At 40.7% G+C, this 25,058-nt stretch overlaps 1 protein-coding gene across 3 annotated transcripts in view; it reads left to right on the forward strand.

Moving 5' to 3' along the window:
• LOC126457099 (BRCA2-interacting transcriptional repressor EMSY-like) overlaps nt 1-25,058 on the forward strand; it is a 320,327-nt gene that overhangs the window by 290,392 nt on the left and 4,877 nt on the right. For all 3 annotated transcript variants that reach the window (XM_050093126.1, XM_050093127.1, XM_050093128.1), the window contains one exon: nt 5,844-5,947. In XM_050093126.1, coding sequence (XP_049949083.1) covers nt 5,844-5,947 — 104 coding nt within the window. The remainder of the gene's footprint in view (nt 1-5,843; nt 5,948-25,058) is intronic.

Raw genomic sequence — 25,058 nt, forward strand, 5'->3', positions numbered from 1 at the left:
CTCAGCACCACAGAAGGTTCAGTCCAATCCAAAGGCTTCACATTCAGCCCCACCCTCAGATTTAAACATGTTGGACTTGGGAAAGACCTACTCTCCTTCTCCCATTCCCTTCAGTGGAAACACTTCTTTGCCACCAACCCCTGCCCCCCCCCCCCCCCCCCAACCAAAATCAATCCCTACCTGTCCCAGTCCTTACCACCATCCAACTGTGACCCTTCCACACTCCTCCCCAAACACTCCTGGTCACCTTCCAGGAATTCCTAAGTTCCAACCTGACCTCACCATCCTTCCCCACGTCCGTCCTTTAGAACAACAGCCTTTCAGCAGAAGAAATGACTGCCTGACACAAAATAAAAACGGATCCTGACCTGGTCATCCTCCTGGCAGACAAAGGTTCCACATTTGTTGTGATGAAACGGAGTGACTACCTGGCAGAGGGCTTCCGCCAGTTGTCCAACACCTTCACCTACAAGCACTGCCACAATGACTCCATACCAGAAGTCCAACATAACCTCCAATCCCTGCTAAAATCTAAGCCCCTTCCCAGAAAAAAATCTCAGGCTTTGTTGACCGATGTCTGCAACCAACTGTCCAAAATGTAGCCTCCCTTATTAAAGATACCAACCACTTCCTACACTGGCTCTCCACCATCCCCACACCTGTACCTCATTGGTCTCTACTCATCACTATTGATGCAACCTCCTTAAACACCTACATTCCTTATGTCCATGGCCTTGCCACAATTGAACACTATATCTGTCAACATCCTGCAGATTCCAAACCCACCATTTTGTTCCTCGTACATCTAAGCACCTACATCCTAATCCATAACTACCTCACCTTTGAAGGGAAGGTACATAAAGGTATTCTTGGCACAGCCATGGGCACCCACATCAAACCCTCCTTTGCCAACAACTTCATGTGCCACCTAGAGAAAACATTCGTAGCTTCCCAAAATCTGAAACCCCTGGTCTGTTTTGGGTTTATTGATGACATCTTTAAAATATGAACCCTAGGACCAGGACACCTTGTCCTCATTCCTCCACAACCTCAACAACTTCCCTCACATCCACTTCAACTGGTCCTCCACTACCCATCATGCCACCTTCCTAGATGTTGATCTTCTCTCAGATGGCTCTATCCACATCTCAGTCCACATCAAACCCACCAATCAGCAACAGTAACTGCACTTTGAAAGCTGCCACCCCTTCCACACCAAAAAATCCCTCCCATATGTCCTGGCCACCTATGGTAGACACATCTGCAGGGATGAGAACTCCTTCGCAGTATCCTCCAAACCTAATTCAGAAACACATCTCCTGTGCCATATCCCCATACACATCTAATCCTCACATCCATTCCAAGAACCAACCACAAAGGAGCACCCTTGTTTTCGCCCAATACCACCTTTGACTGGAACTACTGAACCACATGCGTCATCAGGGCTTTGATTATCATTTATCATGCCCAGAAATGAGGGACATCCCTGTTCCACCACCCACCCAACCTCCACAACATCTTAGTCCAGCTTAGTCCAGCCCTATGCCACTCCACCACCCAATGCCCTGCCACACAGATAATATCCTTGTGGAAGACCCAGGTGCAAGACCTGCCCAATCCACCCATCCAGCACCACTTACTCCAATTCTGTCACAGGCTTATTGTACCTCGTCAGAGGGCAGGCCACATGTGAAAACAACCATGTTATATACCAACTCTGTTGCAACCACCACACATTGTTTTATGTTGGTATAACAACCAACCAGCTGTCAACTAGAATGAATGACCACTGCCAAACCGATGGCAAAAGCAAGGTAGACCACCCAGTGGTACAACATGCAGCACAACACAACATGTGAGATTTCAATGGCTGTTTCACAACCCATGTCAATTGGATCCTTCCCACCACCACCGCCCACTTTTCTGATCTATGCCAATGGGAGCTGTCCCGTGTCCTTAAAGCACATCCTTCACTCCCATAACCTCCCTGGCCTAAATCTAAGTTACATCTCTGCCCTCCGCACCCCTCCCAAACTGTGTGTGTGTGTGTACACCATTCCCTGCCCCAGTACCCCCACCCATTTCATGTCAGGTAGTTGTGTGCTGCTATCTCCTGCCCTAGTCTGTGAAATCGCATGCCCAACCATCTGCCAATTGCCCTCTCTACCTGCACCGCTAGCTAGCCCACAGATGGCTCCCCAATATCTCACAAGCCACTAGACTCTTCCCCATAAACCTCTCCCTGCCTCCTGCCTCTCTCCATACCACAACCCCACCTCACCCCAGTACACTCAATGTGGACCAGAAAAGACCCGACAGTCAGCTGAGTACAATGTAGGGAGAGAGTCATGTGTGTGTGTGTGTGTGTGTTTTTTCATGTTTTTCGTACAAGCTTGAAAAAGGAAGTTCATTCCAAAAGCTAATGGTAACACTTCTACTCTTGTTTCTGCTGGAACCTTGAAATGAAGGTAGATGTAAAAAACTGAATGAATTTGTAAAATAGAGAATTGAAATTTAAAGAGTGGGTTTAAACTTAAATACTGTTAAATAATAACTTCGCATCATGAGTTTCAAGTTAAGATACTCTATTAAATGGCAAAATTACTTCAGGTCAGCAACACAAAGGAAATCACAAAAGAATGTAGTCATACTCACTTCCTTAAAATTATATGTACACCACCAAGTGTTTGAAATTCCCACTGTTGGCTGCAATCATGTTTGCATTTACTGGTGCAAAGATCTCTGGAGAGACTGAAGTGATTCCTTCAAAATTGTTGCACATTCTGCAGCAATGCAATGTTTTAAATCTTCTTGGATTGTTGAAACTTGTGTATATTTTTCACCTTTGAGCTTATGCCTTAGAAGAGTGTCCAGTGGTATCAAATCAAGTGACCATGCAGGCCAAGTGCCAGGACCTTCATGTCCTATACAGCAAGCAGGAAAGATCTGGCTGAGCACTTTCCAAACCACAAGCAAGTAGTGAGCTGTGTGTCAGTTGTGCTGCTAGCACATACATCTACATATTTCACTTGGTTCTTCCTCTAGAAGAGCTGGTAAACTTCAATTAGAAATTGTGTCTGTCTTTTACCAATTAAGCTTCCTTCAATTAAGTACGGGCCAGTCATGTAGTCTACAATAATCTGACAGCAAATGTTCACAATGCATATTTCTTATAGTCAGCTTTCCAAGCTTTTTAAATGTAGCTTCATCAAAAAAGAGCTCTCTTTGAAAAGATAACCTATTCTTCTGATGAAGATGATGTTTGGTTTGTGGGGCACTCAGCTGTGTGGTCTTCAGTGCCCGTAGAAAGTCCCAGTTTTTACACAGTCCAGTTTTTTACACAAACTGATCTGGCCACTCTCATGAATGATGATGATGATGAAATGATGAGGACAACACAAACACCCAGTCCCAAGGGAGAGAAAATTCCCAACCTGGCTGGGAATCGAACCTGTGATCAAGTGGCAGCAAAGCTAGCCCCTAGACCGTAAGCTACGGACAGAGCTATTGTCCTGATGTTGTACCAGAGCAAAATGATAGAATTCTGTGCAATTTCTGCTGTCCCGATGGTTAATCTGCTTTTGTAGTGTCAAATGATACAAATGGAATAAGTTTTCAGAGAATATGGTAAGTGCTTAATTAACAGTTAATATGTGAGTTATGAGCATCAGCAGCCAGAATGTATGTTTTACTTGCTGTGTTCATTGTAAGCTTGCTCCTTACCCTGTTCATTCATTGAATTGTTATTCTATTTGGACACTGTTGGGATATCTTTATGCATACAACTCAACTGTCCTCTTCACATTCCTTCTGCATTCAACATAAATGCTGGCTTGTGAGGTACTTAACATGTGTGAAATGCAAGAAAAAAATGAGAGCTATAATTTCCTCTTTGTCCCTTTTATATTGGTACCATGCTGACAGAACACTGTTTCCTCCTTATCTGACACAATTTATTTCCTTATTTGGATGTGAAATCATCAACTTCTGCATAAGGCAGCAATGGTGTCAACAAATGTGCAGAACAGATGAATCGTAAGTTCCAAAAGTGTTGTAAGTGCTCCAAAACTACTAATTAGATACTGAAGTGTGAATGCTGCTAGATTTGTCTCTCTTAGAACTACAATACTATAGCTGCATTAGAAAAAGCAAAGCTGATGCTGATATCTCTGTAATTAATATAGCTATGAAAAGAGTCTGCATGTCATTTGGTGAGAACTGTTCATCTGGGTGAAAATAGAACTACTATATCTTAATTCATTCCAGAGTGAGGTAAAAAGTATAGCTGAAACACACTATATGAGTGTGTCACAAAATGTAGTTCAGAATGGATAACAAATGCCACTGTCCACAATCAAACTAATCAAAGGAAGGATCTAACATGAAACATGCCTCACCAACTGACAATCCTAGAAAAATGCCTCAGTACTCAGTTATCAAGTTAATAACAAGCCTTCCCAAAATTTTTCGGGAGGATATACATGACAGTATCTTTTCAAAGAAGCTCAAAGACTACGTAGTTGAGAAGGAATGTCACAGTTTGAAAGATTGCCTGTTAAATTGAATTTATATTAGTGTTTTTTGTAATCACTAGTGTTAGAAAATTTAATCCAAATTATTGCTGTTTAGGAAGTACACTGATAAGTCAAACATTATGACCACTGGCACTGTGGTATTAAATGCTCCCTCGTGGTGTTGTGGGCATGGAATTCCACAAGGAACGTATGTAACTAGAGCAGAGACAAATAAGAAACGTTCTACTGATGATACAAGTGACAAATGGATGAATCCACTGACATAAGCGACTTTGACAAAGGGCAGATTATTATGGTTTGATGCCTTGGAACGAGCATCTCAAAAACAGCAAAGCTGCTCAGCTGTTTGCTTGTAACTGCCGTGAACTTCTGTGAAAAGTTTTAGAAAGACAGTGAAACTACGAGTAGGCAACAAGATGTTGAACATCCTTACCTCATCTCATAATGTGGGGATCGGAGGCTTGCCCACTGTGTGCATTGTGTTCCGTGGCAGATCTGATGGGAGAGTGCAATGCTGTTGGAGGAACAAGTGTTTCAAAGCACATCCTTCTGCAGGTATTTTTGAACATGAGTCTCCCCTATGTGTTCCTATGTTGCCTCAACATCATCATCAATTTCAGTAGCAGTGGGCACAGGATCATGAAGATCCAGGTCAATGGCTGTGTCTAGATACACAATCATCCAAGCGTGAACATTATTGCAGAGCATCTGCATCCCTTTATGCTTGATGTCTTCCCCGACAGTTATGTCATCATACAACAGGATAACCATCCACATCACAAGGCCCGAATCTATAACCATTTCCTGATAATCGCTGTCTTATTTTTACATTTTACAGCGAAAATAGAAGATGTTGAAAGACAGCCACTCATCTACAGGTGATCGCAGGGTTATGGGTAGACACTCATAACAGCCCAGAAATTGCTCTATCTTTCACTCTCATTCTGGTCTATATAATTTCTCTCTCTCTCTCTCTCTCTCTCTCTCTCTCTCTCTCTCTCTCTCTCTCTCTCTCTCCCGACCTCCCCCTCCACCCCCTTACACACACACACACACACACACACACACACACACACACACACACACACACACGTCATTTTGGTGTGTGTATGTGAATGAGAGAGAGAGAGAGACAGAGAGAGATGATGTACACCAAAAAGAGAGAAAAAGCATTGGCAGTTTTCTGAACTGTCACATCCTGCAATCGTCTGCAGTTGAGTGACTGGCTATCCTCATTTTTATTTGACTTTTTTAGTTAATTGTTGAATAGTTTTCTCTACACTGTACAGCATTTTCCTCCCATTTCAGGAGAGAGAGTGTCATTTGATGAAGAAAATGAAACAGAATGCTCCAGACAGCACTCAAAAATGAACAACAACAACAACATAACTGTTGAGTCTCTTTCAGCTCAGGTATTTCTTAGAAGCTCATTAAGTTTTTGGTTATGTATGATGTTTTTCAAATGTATGTGTTGCAGTAATAGCTTAATAAAATTGGTTTTGAGAGGAGTAGGCTTTGCCTCCTATTTTGATAATTTTGATACATGTACTAGTTACAAATGTATGTGTAATTTTCTTTTTCTTGTAGTTTCAGCTGTGATATCTTGCACAAATAGCTAAATTGTGTCTCTAAATTAGTTCTTGATCAAAGATTAAGCCATTTTCTGTAAATTCATGAAAAATCTAACCAAGATTTAATTGCAGTGCATGTTGACAAAAACAATATTTTATGAGATAAATCCATAATAAACCATGTTGGTATCAACCACTCATATAATCTCTTCCCATATTCATTAGGTATGACAAAACCATAACATATCTTTATCATAAACTGTTTGTACATTGCTTCAATGCAACTATACACGTGGACTTACCTTGAACCTCAAGATTGATCTTAAGTCTCTAATTGAGCAAAGGTAAGAGATGGGATTGATCACTTACACTTAAGCTAACCTCCCTTAAAATAAAAATGTGTGTAAACCCAACAATATTGTTCAATAAATTAAAAAAATATAAAATCCCTTTCTACAAACCCCATACTAATTATTATTACCACCCAGTTACCAGATTGTTTCATTAAATAAATTAAATATACAAAATCCATTACAAAATACAATACATTATACTCCATAAAATATTTATTCATAATGAGTGATTGGAAAGGTACCATAATTGTACTGTTATATCATGTTACATATATCTCTTTATAACATTCATATCCATGGTATTGACATTTCACTCTTTATAACAGCATATCCTATTTTGTAATAGGTATATTTCTTTAGGTCACTGGTGTCAAACAGTGTTGTTACATTTTGAACACCTAGTAACATTTTAGCTTGTATTTTGGTCAGCTTACAAAACTCAGACACTTGTCTCCTTATTATTCATTTCCTAATCCAGTATATCTATTTGACCACTGAAACTCAGGTAAGTTCCTCTAATTTGCAACTTTGGAGTAAATCTCAAAATTTTAGTCTTTTACATATGTAGAAACTATATTTATACAACACCTCTTTCCTCAGAAAGACTTCTCCCACATAATACAACATTTCTCTCAGCAATGATGTACCTATATATTTCCCCTTTCCTCACTAAAGGTTAGGTCCTCCTTCGTTGGTATGACTACTCTATTCATTGTATCCTTCATATTTAAGGATTTGGTATCCTGCTTATAAGTATATACCTCTCTTCACTTCTATCTACTCATGTATTTTCCAGTAAACTTACTCCTACTCACTGAAAACCCACATTTGTTTGCCATTCTTTTCTGTCTCTTAAGTAATCATATACACTCTACTGACAGTGACCAAAACTTACGTGTATCTCCTTGTTAATAATATATGTTATCACAGAATTAATTATTTGAACTTAATATTGATTTATGAAATGAACACCAATTTTTGGTGCTATGGATTCTGCTTCTAAGCTGGATGTTAGCATGTCGTGTAACCTAATCTAAACTTAATATATCCCCGTCTCTTCCTCCCATGCACCACTTCTTCAACATCACTCTGAGTGAGGTGGCACAGTGATTAGCACACTGGACTCGTATTCAGGAGGACGGCAGTTCAAACCTGCATCCAGCATCCTCATTCAGGTTTTCCATGATTTCCCTAAACCACTTCAGGCAAATGCCCAGATGGTTCCTTTGAAGGGGCATGGTCAATTTCTTTCCCCCATCCTTCCCTCATCTGATGGGACCTACAAAATGACATCACTAACTTCCGCATCTCACAATGCTGGTTTGTGGTTCAAAATTTTCGAGCTATACTTTTAACGTATTTTTACACACTGTACAGGATGGTCAGAAACAGTCTGAATAGCTTGTAAAGGTGTTTCAGAGTAGGTTGTGCTGAGCAATAATTGTTAAGAAAAAGATTTGATAAGTTGTGCCATTTCTGAACTACTAAGCATTGAAGTTAGATGATCAGGCCCTTCTGCATGAGAATTTAAGTGGCCTGCCAGATACAATTAGTGTCAGGTGTTCACAGTGTGCATGAAACTGCCCAGCCTTTTGCTCAGGTTCAATCCTTATTACTGTTCCAAGTCCAATTTTTGTATCCCTCTCATATTCGGTTTTAGGAAACCAAATGAAGAACACATTTCACAAAACATCTCTTGTGGGCCACTTAAACTTGCATGCACAATGACCTGATTGGCTAACTTCAATGCTAATTAAATCAGAAACAATGCAACATATCAAACTTTTTTCTTAACAGTTATTTCTTAGCACAACCTACCCTGCAACACCCTTACAAGCGTTTCAGATTGTTTCTGATCACCCTGTAGATATGTATTATAGAATACAGTATATAGGTAAAGTACTTCTTTGCATCTGTAGTAACATCACCTCTTGTATTATTCTAAAGTAAATTAGCCTTGATAACGGTGATCATGGAGAATGTATGCTAGTCACATTCACGTCAATCTTCTAAAAGTTTATATCATGTCTTAGTGCAAAGTGCTACTGGCATGTAACTAATATCATTGTGAGGATGTGAGAGATTCTTACAAAAAATATAAAATAAGGCAGCACCCACTTTATTATTTGCATTGAATGATAGTGAGTAGGGCCTGTGAGAGAAGAGCAGTCTCTCCGTTGTAACTGAAGCGCCTCATAGTGTCTCACTGCTTTAGCATAATAGAAAGGAATAGTCAAAGTAAATATAAATTTAATAGAAAGAAACATTCCACATGGGAAAAATACATTTAAAAAAGAGGCTTGCCTCTGTACTTCCGCCTCGACTGACATCTCTGCCCAAACTCTTTGCCTTTACATATGTCTGCTCATGTCTGTATATGTGCGGATGGATATGTGTGTGTGTGTGAGTGTATACCTGTCCCTTTTTCCCCCTCAGGTAAGTCTTTCCGCTCCCAGGATTGGAATGACTCCTTACCCTCTCCCTTAAAACCCACATCCTTTTGTCTTTCCCTCTCCTTCCCTCTTTCCTGATGAAGCAACCGTGGGTTGCAAAAGCTTGATATTTGTGTATGTGTTTGTGTGTTTTTTATTGTGTCTATCTACCAGCGCTTTCCCGTTTGGTAAGTCACAGCATCTTTTTTAAATATATAAATATAAATTTAACTAGATAGGTTGCAAAAGATGAAGGATCTTGTACAGAAACCAAAATATGAAGGAATATAATGATCAACTCAGGCCTTGTGGCAGTCCCTCTACAAAATTCACTGAGATTGTGACTTCTCTGAGGTGACATAGCACGTAACTTACAAGGACTTCATGCCAGTGGCATTGAAAAGTGCATCCCAAGATGCATTTCTTGTTATGCCACCCATGTACCTCAGTTTGTTTAATATAGGGACATGACCATTGACATTCCACCTCAGCTCTACCTTTCCATTTCTTTTTTATTTTCCACAGAAATTTAAAGTCTTCATTTAATGAAGCATACTGTTTAAGTGTACAGCTAAACCTCAGCTTGTTCTTTTTGTAAATAATCTCCTTACTTAATGTTAATACATAGTTACTAGCATACATTTATGTGTAAGCATTAGACACATCAGGATAATAGACATCAAATGCCACTGGACTACAAGAATTCAAGTAACCATTTCTAAATTGATGATAAAATTCTGTCAAATATTGTACCACTACTTTAATTGTAACTGTGCATTGAAATTAAATGATATTTCCTGGACAGATTGACTGCAGATGGGATCTGACAAAATAGATGTGTTGACTGATAATGTAACATTTGGGTGAACATTTTCTCCAATAAGTCACTACTACATTCTTCCAAAATTGTAATGTAGTGAGGTACATTTATGTCACTTAAATCTGTATTCTGTTTTGAATTATTCAGACTAACACTCCTGACAGAAGTTTATTTAGATTCAGTATTCAGTTTGCCAAAACATGTACGTAATGTGTTTACGACTAACCCAGACTATACAGATATGCAAAAATATAACTCATCTTTTACATTTAAGATTTTAGATTCTAATTCTGAAATATTTCTGCTTCTTTCTTTGTCTCCCTGATGGGATTCCTCCACATACTCATCTAACCTATTATTTGGATGTATTCTCACTTAAATCAGCAGTAGTGATATCTAGTTTCTTTTTAAGTTCAATGATTGTCTGTTCCTCTATCTCCACAAGAGCCTTTTCAAATCTTAACACCTTGAGCCTCTGTTCTGCTCTCAAATCAGTATTTAATTATCCTGTTTTAGCATTTAGCTCAGTTATAGTTTTCACCATTTCCTCCAGTTTTCAGAGCATTGCAGGCATGCAGTTAAATGATATTGAGTTTAACACTAACCTTTTCTTACCAATGACTGTTACTGTGAGGAAGGTAACTCTTGTAAAAAATAATCTTCTACATACAAATACAGCTTTACCACCTCAAAACAAACACCACACAAAAAATAAACTACATTTAATTTGGCTTCAACACAGGTCACCAGAGTTGCTGGCATGGATCACAGCATCGCAACAATAATTCTACTGTTCATATGTGCACAGCTGACAATGCCACTTCATGATGCTGTGGCAATTTTGAAATTGATGAAACATTTGTAGTCCCTTGTAGTCTTGGCCACCAATCTTCCAAGTCATAGATGTTAATTCTTCTGTAATATAATTGTTGTCAATTAATTTAGTTATCATTCATTGATGAATTATTTTTTCTCAAAACACATTACCTCCTTAGATGTAACAGCTTATTTATTTTGTCATAATGTTCTTCTGTTAACTTCACTGCTAATGACAACAGCATTAATTGTCAATAAATCTTCAGTTAAAATATCAACTTCTTCGTAAAATAAAGGAAAGGTAACCACTCACCAATAGTTGATAAATGCTTGGAGCATAGATACACACAACGAGAAACAGCACATTCACACTTGCTTTTGAGCACTAGCTCACACACACACACACACACACACACACACACACACACACACACACACACACAGAGGGGGAGAGAGAGAGAGAGACCCAAACACAAAGTCTCGTGCCACAGCAAGACTAATTGTTGATACTCGATTACTGAAAGCAGTTGCCTGAGCTGATGTAGGTGGTAAGGGAGTAGGGAATGACACAAGAAGAGGGTAGGAAAGAGGCAAGTCTTTGGACAGATGATTCTGCAGCCACACAATAAGATGAAAAGAGTACAGATATTACAACGAAAAGAGATGTCAGGAGAGGGGAGAGTAACTGAAGAGGAAAAAAGAGGATGGTAAGAAAAGGAGAGAATCACTGTTTGATGGTGACCATTCGTGCAAGTAGAAGTATTGCAGTGAAGCAGCTGCTGAAGTCATTTATATTGTGGTGGGCAGCATGTTGAGCACTGGATTGTCAAGTTTCTGGTTTGTCACAGTTTGTCAGTGGCCATTCATGTGAGTACATAATTGGTTACTTGTCATACCCACATAGAATGCTGCACAGTAATTGCAGCATAGCTGATATATTATATGCCTGCTTTCAGACCTCAAAACTATTGCCTGTAACCTCTCATCCTACATTTAAGACACTGCTCTCTTCCTTCGTGCCTCTCCACAGTTCCTGTCCTTTTACCTTGTTGGTCACTGTGGATGCGACATCTTTGTATACCAACATCCCGCATGCCCATGCCCTTTCCCAACATCATCCTGATACCAAACCCACCACTTATTTCCTAATGCTCCTAGGCAACATAATATCCTGGCCCATAATTATTTCACTTTCAAGAGACAAATCTAGAAACAAATCCGTGGTACTTCCATGGGTACTCAACTTATTTAAGGGTAATCTGAAGGAATCCTTCGTATCCAGTCAACATCTAAAGCTCCTTGTCTGATTCAGATTCATTGATGACATTTCCATGATCTGGACTGATGACAAGGACAACCTTTGCTCTTTCCTATATAACCTCAGCATTTATTTCCTTATCTGCTTCACCTGGTCCTTCTCAACTCAATGATCCGCCTTCCTAGATATCAATTTGCACCTCTCAGATGCCTCTTAAATACATCCGTCCATATGAAGCTCATCAACCATCAACAATACCTCCACTTTAACAGCTGTCGTTTAATGCAAATCAAAAAGTCTCTTCCTTGCAGCCTAATGACCGGTGGAGGCCACATCTACAGTTGAAAGCAGGAGTTGTCAAAATACACACCATCTGCTCCACTGACACCAGTAAATCGGTTCACCAGGCACCTGCCCAGCACTCCTCATCACCCAGTATCATCCTGGCCTTAAAAAGCTCAACCACATCCTCCACCAGGGTTTTGACTACCGCTCGTTGTGCCTTGACATGAGGGATATCCTGTCAGAAATCCTACTCACATCCCCCCCCCCCCCAAAGTAGTGTTCCACTACCCACTCAACATACAGAATATCTTTGCCCTCCCTACTCCAATCTTATTCCCAATACTGCACCACACTGGTCGTTCCTTTGTGGTCAGCCCAGGTGCAAGACCTGTCCATACGTCCACCCACCACCTCCTACCACAGTCTAGTCATAAGCATTTCCTATCCAAAAAAAGGCAGGGCAGCATTTGAAAGGAGCCCTATTATATATTGTGTATGCTGCAATTACTGTGCAACATTTTACGTGGGCATGACAAGTAACCAACTGTCTACTTGCATGAACAGCCATTGCCAAACTGTGGCAAATCACAAACTTAACCATCCAGTTGCTGAAAATGCTGCAACCACAACACAGATAACTTCAACAGCTGCTGCCTGATGTGTGTCATTTGGATACTCCCTTCCAGCTCACAGTTGGGAAGTCTCTCTCCAAGTCACTCTTGTGATCCCCCTAGCCTAAACCTCCACTAACCTGTTGCCACTGCCTCAGCTTCACCGTTCCCTCTTCTGTCCACAACACTCCTTCTCTGTCCAGATCATGCACTGCCTTCTCCCACCACTCTTTCTCCCCCCACCCCCCCACCCCCACCCCTCCCCCTTATGCAGGCATTTTCCTCTTCCCCTCTCCACACTTATCAACCTCTGTCCCTTCTCTCTACCCTTCATGTCTCTCTTTTCATCCTCGTCTTTCTCTCCTGTTTTCCCCCTTCCCCTTTCTTCCTCTTCAGTCCCCCCCCTCCCACCGCCTACATTTCTTAAAGGACATCACCTTTCTGCCAGTGACTGCTGTAAGTTTTTAGTACACTGTTGCAATTTAGGCCTTAGGCCATTATCAAGTGCTGATATTATGGCTTTAAGCCATGTCAACATAATGTAAGCTGACACATTTGTATGTCGTTGTCAATACTGGTAAATACACTCATGACATTGTTACACAGTGCGAGCTCATGTATTCAGACATTGTAAAACAACATAATCTGTAAGTGCACATGTCCATTAAACCATCACTAGTCACAAATGCATTAGACCACATTTTGCACTGATGCATACCTGTATTTGTCGTGGCATACTATCCACAAGTTCATCAAGGCACTGTTGGTGCAGATTGTCCCATTTCTCAACAGCAACTTGACGTAGATCCCTTAGAGTGGTTGGTGTGTCACGTCGTCCATAAACAGCCCTTTTCAATTTATCCCAGGCATGTTCAATAGGGTCCATATGCAACACTCATTGGTGCAGATAACATGCTGGCCACTCTAGTCGAGCAATGTCGTTATCCTGAAGGAAGTCATTCAAAAGATGTGCATGATGAGGGCATGAATCATCATCCATGAAGACGAGTTCCTCGCCAATATGCTGCTGATATGGTTGCACAATTGATCAGAGGATGGCATTCATGTGTCATACAGCTGTTACGGCACCTTCCATGACCACCAGCGGCGTACGTCGGCCTCACATAATGTCGCCCCAAAACAACAGGGAACTTCCATCTTGCTGCATTCGCTGGACAGTGTGTCTGAAGCATTCAGCCTGACCGGGTTGCCTCCAAGCACTTCTCTGATGATTGTCTGGTTGAAGGCATATGCAACACTCATTGGTGCAGATAACATGATGCCAATCCCGAGTGGTCCATTCGGCATGTTGTTGGGCCCATCTGTACTGTGCTGCATGGTGTCATGATTGCAAAGATGGACTTCACCATGGATGTCGAGAGTGAAGTTGCGCACAGTTTGAGTCATAACACATTGTTCTGTGGCTGCACAAAAAGCATTATTCAACATGGTGGCATTGTCGTCAGGGTTCCTCCAAGCCATAATTCGTAGGTAGTGGTCATCCACTGCAGTAGTAGCCCTTGGGCGGTATGAGCAAGGCATGTCCTCAACAGTTCCTGTCTCTCTTTATCTCCGAACAACATTGCTTTGGTCCACTCCGAGATGGCTGGACACTTCCCTTGTTGAGAGCCCTTCCTGGCACAAAGTAACAATACGGCCGCGATTGAACCGCAGTATTGAGCATCTACAGCAACACGAGCAGTGTACCTCCTTCCTGGTGGAATGACTGGAACTGAACTCCGTCTAATAGGTGCTGCTCATGCGTGGTTGTTTACATCTTTGGGCGGGTTTAGTGACATGTCTGAACAGTCAGAGGGACTGTGCCTGTGACACAATATACACAGTCAATATCTATCTTCAGGAGTTCTGGGAACCCGGGTGATGCAAAACTTTTTTTGATGTGTGTATCTTTTGTACTCTTTCTGTCTTGTTGTGCAGCCATGGAGTCATTTGTCCAAAGAACTGCCTCATTCCCCCTATACCCTTCCTGCATTCTTCCTTACTCCCACCCCACTTCCATTAACTCAGGCAACTACTTTCAGTAATCGAGTGTCAATAAGTAATGCTGCTGTGGCCATTGTAGTATGTGTTTGAGTGTCTGTGTGGTTGTGTGTGTGAATGTGTGTACTATTGCTTCAATCTGATTAGGTGAGGATGGGGAAGGAAACTGGCCATGCCCTTTCAAAGGAAGCATCCTGGCATTTGTCCGAAACGATTTAGGGAAATCACGGAAAACCTAAATCAGGATGGCTGGAGGCAGGTTTGGACCCTCATCCTCCTGAATGCGAGTCCAGTGTGCTAACCACTGCTCCACCTCACTCACTAAAAGGTAGTGTGAATGCTGTTTTCTGTTACGTGTTTCTATGCTCCAAGCTTCAATCTGCTTTGGGTGAGCGGTTGCCTTTGCTTTATTTGGGTCCTGTTGCCAGGGCACCAACATCTGCAGATGCAGATTTTTTACTTCTTTACTGCAGCCTTGATCCTTGTGCTGAAATCTTTGGCAATTTCAACTTACTATGAAGAAATACAACATACTACTACTTTTAGGAAATGCTGGTATTGCTTGTCAGTGTACAACCACTTACTGTTTTTCATCAAGCAACAGGGAAACATCATTCACATTTAGAGCTCAAAATCATACATTCAGTTCTGACATTACGTAAATCACCTTTTTGACAGATCTCTGGTCTTATTTTGTCTTGCCAATACATCATACTGCATTTTCATGGTCCATTTCTTAACCTGTGGCATAACATTCTACTCAAAATCTGAACACCGATACACAGAGACTATGCAAACCCCAAATGGGTAGCACATCTCGTGGAAAAACTGTGATTGCTCTCCTATCTTGAAAACATATGGTACCCATCTGTACAAATGTACTTATAAAACAAAAGACAAAATCTCACAAAGGGCTTTCTATTCTTAACTAATAAACTGTTATAAGGTTCCAACTACTGCGACAATCATTTGTCGGGTAGGTAGACATAGAGCTACATGTCAGTCTGCCAGAGTGATATGTTACACCAATGCCACATTCTGGAACATCCTTGGTTCCAGTAACCATCTTTTCACCAACCAACAGGTGGTCTGTAGTGCCGAGGTGGACACTGTGGTATAATGCCTTGCCAGCATATAGCGGCAAGTGGATGCATGTGGCAAGGAGCCCTCTTGCATGGGCTCATGCTGTACACTCTTTTGCTCTTGAAAGAATTTGACTGTGCTGCTGTACCTGAACTAGTTAATTTTTCACAGTCCAACTTGGACACATTCTGTTAGTCTTTGGGCCACACTATGTTAGGGAGTCCTTTTGCAAAGCTTTTTCCTCACTGGGGCTGAAACTACTAGTATATTCCTGTAGGTGTAAAATGGGTAGGGACGTGATACGCTTGAGGTAGCATAAAACATGTGTCTATCATGGGCAAAATTATGAATGTGACTGACATGGAGGTTACCGACATGATTATGATTAGTCTGCACTGATGTTTGTTTGATGATATTATACGAGGTCTGTTTAGAAAATTCCAGAACTTTGTCCACAAAATTTTTCTACACTTACCTTTTACATATTGTGCATGGTCTCCTTTGAAATACTCTGCTTCACAATTGATACACCACTCCCAAGACCATGTCCACTTCTGGCTATTGGTATTTTTTTTTTCTTTTATCTTATCTATCATTGCAAATCTTCATTCTTTCAATGGGGTTTTCAGCTTTGGAGATAAAAATAAGTCCACAGGGACCAGATCTGAAAAGGACAGAGGATGAGGCAGCACAGTGATTTTGTTTTTGTGCAATAGTCATGCACCAGCATGGATGAATTGTGGTGCCACATTTTTCTCGCATTTTCTCACAGGCATTGCATCATGTCCCAACAGCACCATTAAATAACAGTGTGGGCTTGTGGCACAAATTCATGATGAACTAGTCCTTCAGAGTCAAAGAAAACTATCAGCATGGCTGTGACATTTGATATGACCTGAGAAGCTCTTTTTGGTTTTGGAGAACCCTTCCCAACCCATTGTGAAGATTGAACCTTGGTCTCAACATCATAACCATAGACCCACTTCTCATCACCAGTTATGATCCTCTTAAGGGACATCTTGCTCTCATTTGCGCAATCCAGAAGCTCTTCACAGATTATGAGCCAAGGTCTTCCCAGTCTTATCTCATGAGCTGTGGGATGAATTTTGCAGCAACGCGATGCATTCAAAGATGTTGTGTCACGATTTCATGACATGACCCAGCCGAAATGTTACATTCTTCTGCAATCCCATTGTCAGTCAGTCTTTGGTTGGCATGCACAGTTTCATTGACGTTCCTGATGTGAGCGTCATTGGTACACCTCGAAGGGCATCCTGAAGGAGGTTCATTTAACTTCCATCCTGGAATTTTTAAACAATGTGAACCAGACATAACACCGAGTATGGCTTAAGCACTCATCACTGTGCACTGCCTGCATTATTTGGTGTGTCTCTGTAAAGGTTTTCTTGAGTATCACAGAAAATTTAAAGCAGACACATGGTTCCTCTAGTTCTGCCATCTAAAAATTCAGAAACTGTGCAACACAACGTTCTACACAACACAACACTTGAACAGTAACTAACAGACATACAACAATGAAACTGTTGGCTCTTACACATTAAACACAGGCATGTGCAGGGACACCAACTGCATTTTGCTTCAACACACAATTGGCACAAAATTACAAAAGTCCTGAAATTTTCTGAACAGACCTGGTATTTGCCCAAATAGTTGCTCCATTGAAATCCGACCATTCTGCGTATATAGCATTTGACTCGAGACGGCAAGAAGGGTCTAGTCCAGGGTAGTGATCAGGTAGATTGGATTCTCTCCAGGAAGAATTTCGAAGGGAAAATTGCATTGGTAGAGTAAGGAATTGATTGTTGGTGAGTACATGGTCCTGGTGATGATGGCATGTAGCTGAAAAGAGGGACTGAACATGTCACAAAGGGTGCCATTGATCATTATTATTCTTTGTCGTTGTGGCTCTAATCATTGTGTTTGACTGAACCAACCTTGGTCCTAGCATTCAGATGACAATTACTATTGTGCCACTGAATATAGCCTATGTGAGACTACCTTTTTAAAGTATTTGTTGTCATTATTCTGCATACCCCAACCCTCCTCCCCCTATGTAATCACTTCCCAATGACACTCATATGTGGATTTCTCATTTGGAAACAGACAGAGTTCACATGACCCTGGGACTTCCTATGCCAGCTTTTTAGGACATAATGTGATTTGCTTGGCCAAACACTACAACTATTTTGAATTGCAGAGTTATGCGTACAACTTCCAGCAAGTAGTAAATCACACCCCTTCAACTTTTTTGTTGAGGTTTGTGGAGACAACATATAATTACAGAACATATTTATTGTGTATGTTTGCTGCACACAAGGCTAAACAGAACTGTGACAAAGCTCATACTGTAAACAATAACTAAAGAAGTAAATACTCAAGCATAAGAATATCTCACAGGAGCTGTTGTGAGTGCCAAAGAAAGTACATGGTGGTAGTAATTCAAATCTTAACATGACCCCTCACTTTTTGCACCAATGACATAAATAAATAACAAAATGTTAATTTTAGGATTTTAGATTAAAAAACCAAGCCCTTAAACACATTTTTCATGTGTAGATTCAAGAGGAAGTTTCGCCAATACATCTATCACCAAGTCTTCTGTTAACTGATATTTTGGTTTCTGTGTGTACTCTCAAAGAGCCTATCGTATAAATGAGATTTTATGCGGATATATTTTGTAGGAAAACTGGATTGCATGCTAGATTTTCACCAGACTGAATATCATTGAACAGGAAGATTTTTGACAACTGTCTCAATTCCAGTTCTTTAATTAATTTTGACAGGTGAATATCTACCTTTGTTGCTTTGGTAAGGCTTATGTATTTAACTTCTGTTGATAAAAGGATGATGGCTCTCTGCTTGTGTGAACAACTTGAGGTCACCAGTCTAGAAAACATGAAGCCATAATCTGTGTATGATGCCCTATCATTTCTTGAATTCTCTGCATCATCATTTTGAAAACTGAACATCTCCCTCTTATTCATGATATTTGTCAGTTTCTTAACCATTGTTCCTTTGGGATATACCAGCATTCACTTAGCAGCTTACTAATGAACAATATTGTGATGTTATTGTATTGGCTTAACCTGATTGTGTTTGAGTGCAGCTTGCTTCCAGTTCATAACTGAGTTCTTACTGGCTTGCATGCAATCATTCTCAGTCAATTTAACACTTCTATAACAATGTCACTTTGACGTAGCATAATTTTGTTATCTGACTTATTCACCAGACTGCCCCCACTCTTCATGATATTAAATCTCAAAGACTGATTTGCTCATCCTGTTTGGGTCTGCTGAAGTAATTATAACATTGACCACATAAATAAGTAAGAAGAATTTTTCTCAAATGTTCACATAAACACACACTTGTGCATTTGTTAGTTGCAATCCTATTGATTTTGGAGTTGTATTCTTCATGCCATGGCTGGCGTGCCATGAAAAATCCATAAATGTTTGTCTCTGTTCACAAGCTTTAGCATCAGATTTCAACATTTGAAGCATATCACTCGCCTTGTTGACTATTTAGTTGTCTTCCTCAACATGTGTAATCATTTGTAAGGTTTTAATCAGTAAGTGCAGCTGCTCCATGAAAGGTTCTGTACCAGTCTCATCATTAGGAAGTACCATGGTTATGTTTAACTGTGAGACACATTTGACAGACAGAGCCATGAGTGTTAATGACTCAGTCCTTGCAACCACATCAAACATCCCATGAAATAAATTCCAGGCTGCTCACTGGATCCTCACGCAACTGTTCTTGTTTTCATCTGAAGTAGAACTATTGTACTTATTTCTTAGAATGGTTTTACAGTCAGTTACTTCATTATTTGCTGGCCAGCGAAATAATGTACCAGATATTTTTGACAAGTGACTTGATTTAATTGTATCTGGATTTGAACTACTCTTGATCCATTCATGCTCCATGTGAAGCAGCTATATATGCCATACTCAGTAATTTAATTTCTTTATTTCTGCACTTTTCAACTTAAGAATTTTAATTTTATCCAGTCAAAAAATTTTACTTTTATGGTCACACAGCGTGAGCCCTTAATCTTTCGGGATGTTGTGGATTTGCAGACATGACATGTAATTACAAAACAATTTTGTTATCTAGGTTATTATGCACAAATTTAATCATTGAGTGTTCATTCCTTTCGCACTCGTGAATGAAACGTAGACCATCAACAAAGGAAGTGGCTTACAAAACACTCATTCCACCAGTACTTGAAACCTGCTCATCAGTACGGGTTCCATACCAGATAGGACTGATAGAGGAAACAGGTAAGATCCGAAGAAGAGCAGCACATTTTGTTACAGTTTCATTTAGTAAGTGCGAAAGCATCATGGAGATGCTCAGCCAATTCTATTGGCAGGTGTTGCAAGAGAGGCGTTCTGCATCATGGCATTACAGTTCTGAGAATGTACATTTCTAGAAGCATCAGCCAATATATAGCTTCCACCTATGTGTATCTTAAGAAAATACCATGAAGATAGAATTATAGAAATTTGAGCCCACACAGAGGCTTACCAGCAATCGTTCTTCACATGAACTGTATGCGACTGGATCAGAAAAAGGCGGAAGTGAGACTGGTACATAAGGTACCTTCCACCACACGCTGTAAGATGGCTTACGGAGTATAGATGTAGATTCAGATAAAAAATCATTTGTAACAAAGGTGCAGGTACTGTCAACCTCTGTTACAATCCTATATTTACCCATAAAGTAATACACACATGCACATGTGAGCGCACAAATGCATGAACGTGCACACACACACACACACACACACACACACACACACACACACAGGGTGTAAACCATAATCATTCATGACATACCATAGTGGTGTACAGGAAGTCGTGATGAACAATTTTAGGCAGGCAAGCCAGGAAAGCACCTCAACTTACAGTGTATGTGCATTGCATGAAATGTTCATATTCTCTTGCTCCCAATGTGCAAACTACTAGTCCCAGTGGAAAAATGAATGGGGTCTTTCTTGTAAGAAATTTAATATAGCTGAATTTTCCACTGTGATGTGTTGCTACTGGAGTCCATGATTTTTGAGTTTTTCAAGAAAAACATACAAAAGTTATGTTTAAATACATTCCACCCCACCCCTCCAAAATAAAACAATGAATACCAGAAAATGGGAATATGAGAAATAATTTGTTCACTCACAAATTTTTGTATAGTGTTAGGAGGGAGTGTGCTTAGAAGTCACTTATATATATTTCTCATTAATAAATTGAGAACTGCAGCCGGTAGATATAATGTGTCCCATTACACAATAAAACACATAAAATTTCCTCCAAAAAAAAGTCATCTTCATTTTTTCTCTAGGATTAATGGTTTGCACATAGAGAGTGAGAGATTATGAAAATCTTGTGTTATGCACTTACGTTGTAGCTTTGGTGGTTTTTGTAGGCCAGTTTGAGGTACTTTCCCAACTCGATAAAGCACAAATGGCCTGTATAAAATTGCTCATCTTGACTTCCTTTACACCAGTGTGGTATGTTACAAACAATGAACATTGTAAGTAGTGAACAATGACCATACAGCATTGTAACCAGATAAATGGAAAACACCTACTTTGTATTACAAAGAAGCCAATGGGGATTATAGATCTTGGCAGGTGGAAGTTTATTCTCCTTTATATGCTTGGTTCCTGACATCAGTCAGTACCAAATACATGTTAATTTTTCCACTGTCTTCTTCATTTTCTAGTATCATTATTATAATTTAATAATTCTTTTAACCTTGATCATGTTTTGATTTTCCATTCTACACTACTGCCCATTAAAATTGCTACACCATGAAGATGACGTGCTACAGACGCGAAATTTAACCGACAGGAAGAGGATGCTGTGATATGCAAATAATTAGCTTTTCAGAGCATTCACACAAGGTTTGCACCGGTGGCGACACCTACAACGTGCTGACATGAGGAATGTTTCCAACCAATTTCTCATACACAAACAGCAGTTGACCGGTGTAGCCTGGTGAAACGTTGTTGTGATGCCTCATGTAAGGAGGAGAAATGTGTACCATCACATTTCTGACTTTGATAAAGGTCGGATGGTAGCATATCGCGATTGCGGTTTATCGTATCACGACACTGTTGCTCGCGTTGGTCGAGATCCAATGACTGTTAGCAGAATATGGAATCGGTGGGTTCAGGAGGGTAACACAGAACACTGTGCTGGATCCCAACGGCCTCATATCACTAACAGTCGAGATGACAGGCATCTTATCTGCATGGCTGTAATGGATTGTGCAGCCATGTCTCGATCCCTGAGTCAACAGATGGGGACGTTTGCAAGACAACAACCATCCGCACGAATAGTTTGACAATGTTTGCAAGTCCATGGACTATCAGCTTGGAGATAATGGCTGTGGTTACCCTTGACGCTGCATCACAGACAGGAGCGCCTGTGATGGTGTACTCAATGATAAACCTGGGTGCATGAATGGCAAAATGTCATTTTTTTTTCCAGATGAATCCAGGTTCTGTTTATAGCATCATGATGGTCGCATCCGTGTTTGGCGACATCGTGGTGAATGCACATTGGAAGCGTGTATTCGTCATCACCATAGTGGCGTATCACCCAGTGTGATGGTATGGGGTGCCATTGGTTACATGTCTCGGTCACTCTTGTTCACATTGACGGCACTTTGAACAGTGGACATTACATTTCAGATGTGTTATGACCCGTGGCTCTACCCTTCATTTGATCCCTATGAAAACCTACATTTCAGCAGGATAATGCACAACCACATGTTGCAAGTCCTGTACGGGCCTTTCTGGACACAGAAAATGTTCGACTGCTGCCCTGGCCAGCACATTCTCCAGATCTCTCACCAATTGAAAATGTCTGGTCAATGGTGGCCGAGCAACTGGCTCGTCACAATGTGCCAGTCACTACTGTTGATGAACTGTGGTATCGTGTTGAAGCTGCATGGGCAGCTGTACCTGTTCACACCATCCAAGCTCTGTTTGACTCAATGACTAGGCGTATCAAGGCCGTTATTACGGCCAGAGGTGGTTGTTCTGGGTACTGATTTCTCAGGGTCTATGCACCCAAATTACGTGAAAATGTAATCACATGTCAGTTCTAGTATAATATATTTGTCCAATGAATGCCCGTTTATCATCTGCATTTCTTCTTGGTGTAGCAATTTTAATGGCCAGTAGTGTATTTTGATCCCACCTTCAATGTTTATGCTTCCTTCATACTTCCATCTTTGTCTATCTGTAAGTTATAGCTGTCTTTTGTTTATTAGACCTTTTTAGTGCCCTCTGTCAGTTTTAATTTCTAATGTTTTTGTATCTGTTACCTTCCACTATTTATTTCTTCCTTCTCCTACTCTGCAATGTCTTCACTGTCCCAGGGTCTTATTTCCTCATGTCTTATCAGCTACGCCGGCCGAAGTGGCCGTGCGGTTAAAGGCGCTGCAGTCTGGAACTGCAAGACCGCTACGGTCACAGGTTCGAATCCTGCCTCGGGCATGGATGTTTGTGATGTCCTTAGGTTAGTTAGGTTTAACTAATTCTAAGTTCTAGGGGACTAATGACCTCAGCAGTTGAGTCCCATAGTGCTCAGAGCCATTTGAACCATTTTTTTCTTATCAGCTGAGTTGGAACTTTAACCATACTTGTCTTTGTGTTATCATCATTCTAATACAGATTTTCCATGCTTTCCAAAAATCACTTCAGTAGACTGTGATGATGATCTCTTCAAGGTCAGTGTGGTGACAATTCCTTCAAGGCTGCTACCAGTTCCTTTCCACTTCTCTGTCTGATACTAACTAGCAAGTCATCTGTAACGAAATTTATATAAATGAGAAGTTGAACCACATGGCTTCTTTCTTCATTTCTTGTTTCTTTAAATTGTTGTGTACTCTTTTATCCCTCAGTCCTCTCCCTCATTTCACTTCTCCTCTATACCCTTTCCCTCTCTGACATTTCCGTTTTTTCAACAAATTTAAAGGCTCGTTCACTTCAGATATCTGTGACTCATTAATTCACTCAAAATGTTTACTGACTTCTTTCTACCATTAAGTAGTTTCTTACTGATTCTTATTTTTTGAGAGTTGCACTCTGCAGTAGGTGTAAAAAGTTTTGTAGATCAATTAATTAAACAATGGAAGCTCCAGGTAAGAATATCAACAATGTAGGAAGAGACAGATTGCTACTTACCATAAAGGAGACACGTCAAATTGCATACAGGCACAATTAAAAGTCACAGCCTTCATCATTAAAAGAGACACACATACCATTCACACACACAAGCAAGCACACCTCACATGCAGGACCACCAACTCCAGCATCTCAGGTCAAAACGCAACTGCTTTGTGGGATGCAAGCACCAATCTGGAGGGATACGGAAAGGGAAAGGATAGTAGTGTATGGGTGGTGAGAGAGACAAACACTGTCTGGTGGAGTGTACAGGGACTAGAATGCCAACAGGTGCAGTGTCAGGAGGTTGTGGGACAGGGAGGTGGGAAAAAAAGGAGCAAAAAAGGAGAGGAATGGGGAAAGATGGGTGGATTCTTTGTCAGAGGGCTACAAATAGCCAGGGTGGAAGACGAGATGATAGTACAGAGGGGGTGGAAACTGTTTGCTGGAGGGTGTGGGACAGTATGTTACTATATGTTGAGTTTGAGATAATTAAGGGAGTGGAGAATGTGTTGTAAGGATAACTCCCATCTGTGCAGTTCAGAAAAGCTGGTGGTGGAGGGAAGGATCCAGATGGCTCGGGTAGTGAAGCAGCACATAGGAGGAAGCTATGTATTGGCTGATGCTTCTAGAAATGTACACTCTCGGAACCATAATAGTAGTCCATACCATGATGCAGAATGCCTTTCTTGCATCATCTGCCACTGGAGTTGGCTGAGCATCTTCATGATGCTTTTGCACTTACTAAATGAAACTGTAACAAAATGTGCTGCTCTTCTTTGGATCTTCTCTGTTTCCTCTGTCAGTCCTATCTGGTATGGAACCCATACTGATGCACAGTTTTCAAGTATTGGTGGAATGAATGTTTTGTAAGCTACTTCCTTTGTTGATGGCCTGCATTTCTTTCATGAGTATGAAAGGAATGGACACTCAATGATTAATTTAGTGCACAAGTGTGTTGTCTTCAGCTTCATGTTGTGCCACAGGGTGGTCTGCTACTTTGCTCTTGGCGATAGTTTGGCAGTGGCCATTCATCCTGGTGAACAGCTGGTTGGTAGTCATACCAATATAAAAAGCTGTACAATGATTGCAGCAG

Source organism: Schistocerca serialis, chromosome 2, assembly GCF_023864345.2.
Source record: "Schistocerca serialis cubense isolate TAMUIC-IGC-003099 chromosome 2, iqSchSeri2.2, whole genome shotgun sequence".
In the NCBI taxonomy this organism is placed as follows: Eukaryota; Metazoa; Arthropoda; class Insecta; order Orthoptera; family Acrididae; genus Schistocerca; species Schistocerca serialis.